General features: G+C 38.7%; 1 protein-coding gene across 1 annotated transcript; it reads right to left on the reverse strand.

The window, feature by feature from the left end:
• Window positions 1-81: 81 nt before the first annotated feature.
• On the reverse strand, window positions 82-841 carry LOC104986225 (zinc finger protein 280B-like; the record flags this gene model as incomplete). The annotated part of the gene is made up of 1 exon (XM_010836726.1): window positions 82-841. A coding segment is annotated over one exon (705 nt), but the record flags the coding sequence as incomplete, so codon positions are not given.
• Window positions 842-845: the final 4 nt, after the last annotated feature.

The raw sequence follows: 845 nt of genomic DNA on the forward strand, positions 1-845 counted from the left end.
ATTTTTAAATAACATCTCAATATTCAAACAAAACTATACTTCATGTATTTAAAACAAAAACACATAAATTACGCATTGGTTTCTCTGTATTTATTATTGAATAATGCTATAGTTGAATTTTTGTTTTTAATGGAGTTTATAACTTTGAAATACTTGCTTCAGACTTACTTAAAGTAGAATAACCGGGTTTTTTTGACCTCCTACTTTTAGATTTGGGGGGTGATGGTTCAGAATCAGATGCGTTCACAGTAATGGATGCTACTTCCACCAATCCTGGTTGAAGGGGTTCCAGTGATACCTGAATAACAACTTTTGTTTCAGGAGGTAATCCTTCTAGCTGCTTAGGCTTCTTAAACATTTGATGACACTGGGTCTTGTGCTCCCTTTTCTCTTTACAAGTTAAAAATTGTAGCCAACATTTGGAACACTGGTGAAAACTCTTTGCCCAGTGCTGTCTATAATGACATATGTATAGTGCTTCAGTTATAAAAATTTGGAGACAAAAGGGGCAAAGTAAATTCTTAGTGTTACCACGGTATGCTCTGAAATGTGCATCCACATCTGCAAAGAATGATGATCTGTAACTGCAAACCTGGCATACATAGGGCATTTCACCAGGCTTATGATTATCTTTCATGTGCTGCAAGAGAATATGATCTGCCTCAAAGGACAATTCACAGATTTTACAGACTATGCAGGGCTCCTGGGAAGTGTGGACACTTTCAATGTGACACTGCAGCTGGAAGGGAGTAGGAAACTGGCGGTGGCAGTGCTGGCAGGTGGTGTGGTATTTCCAGCTGTCACCTCTCAGCCTCTCAAGTTCCAAATGGTGCTTCATGTGATTC

This window comes from Bison bison, unplaced genomic scaffold (genome assembly GCF_000754665.1).
Source record: "Bison bison bison isolate TAMUID 2011002044 unplaced genomic scaffold, Bison_UMD1.0 scf7180017469271, whole genome shotgun sequence".
Taxonomy (NCBI): Eukaryota; Metazoa; Chordata; class Mammalia; order Artiodactyla; family Bovidae; genus Bison; species Bison bison.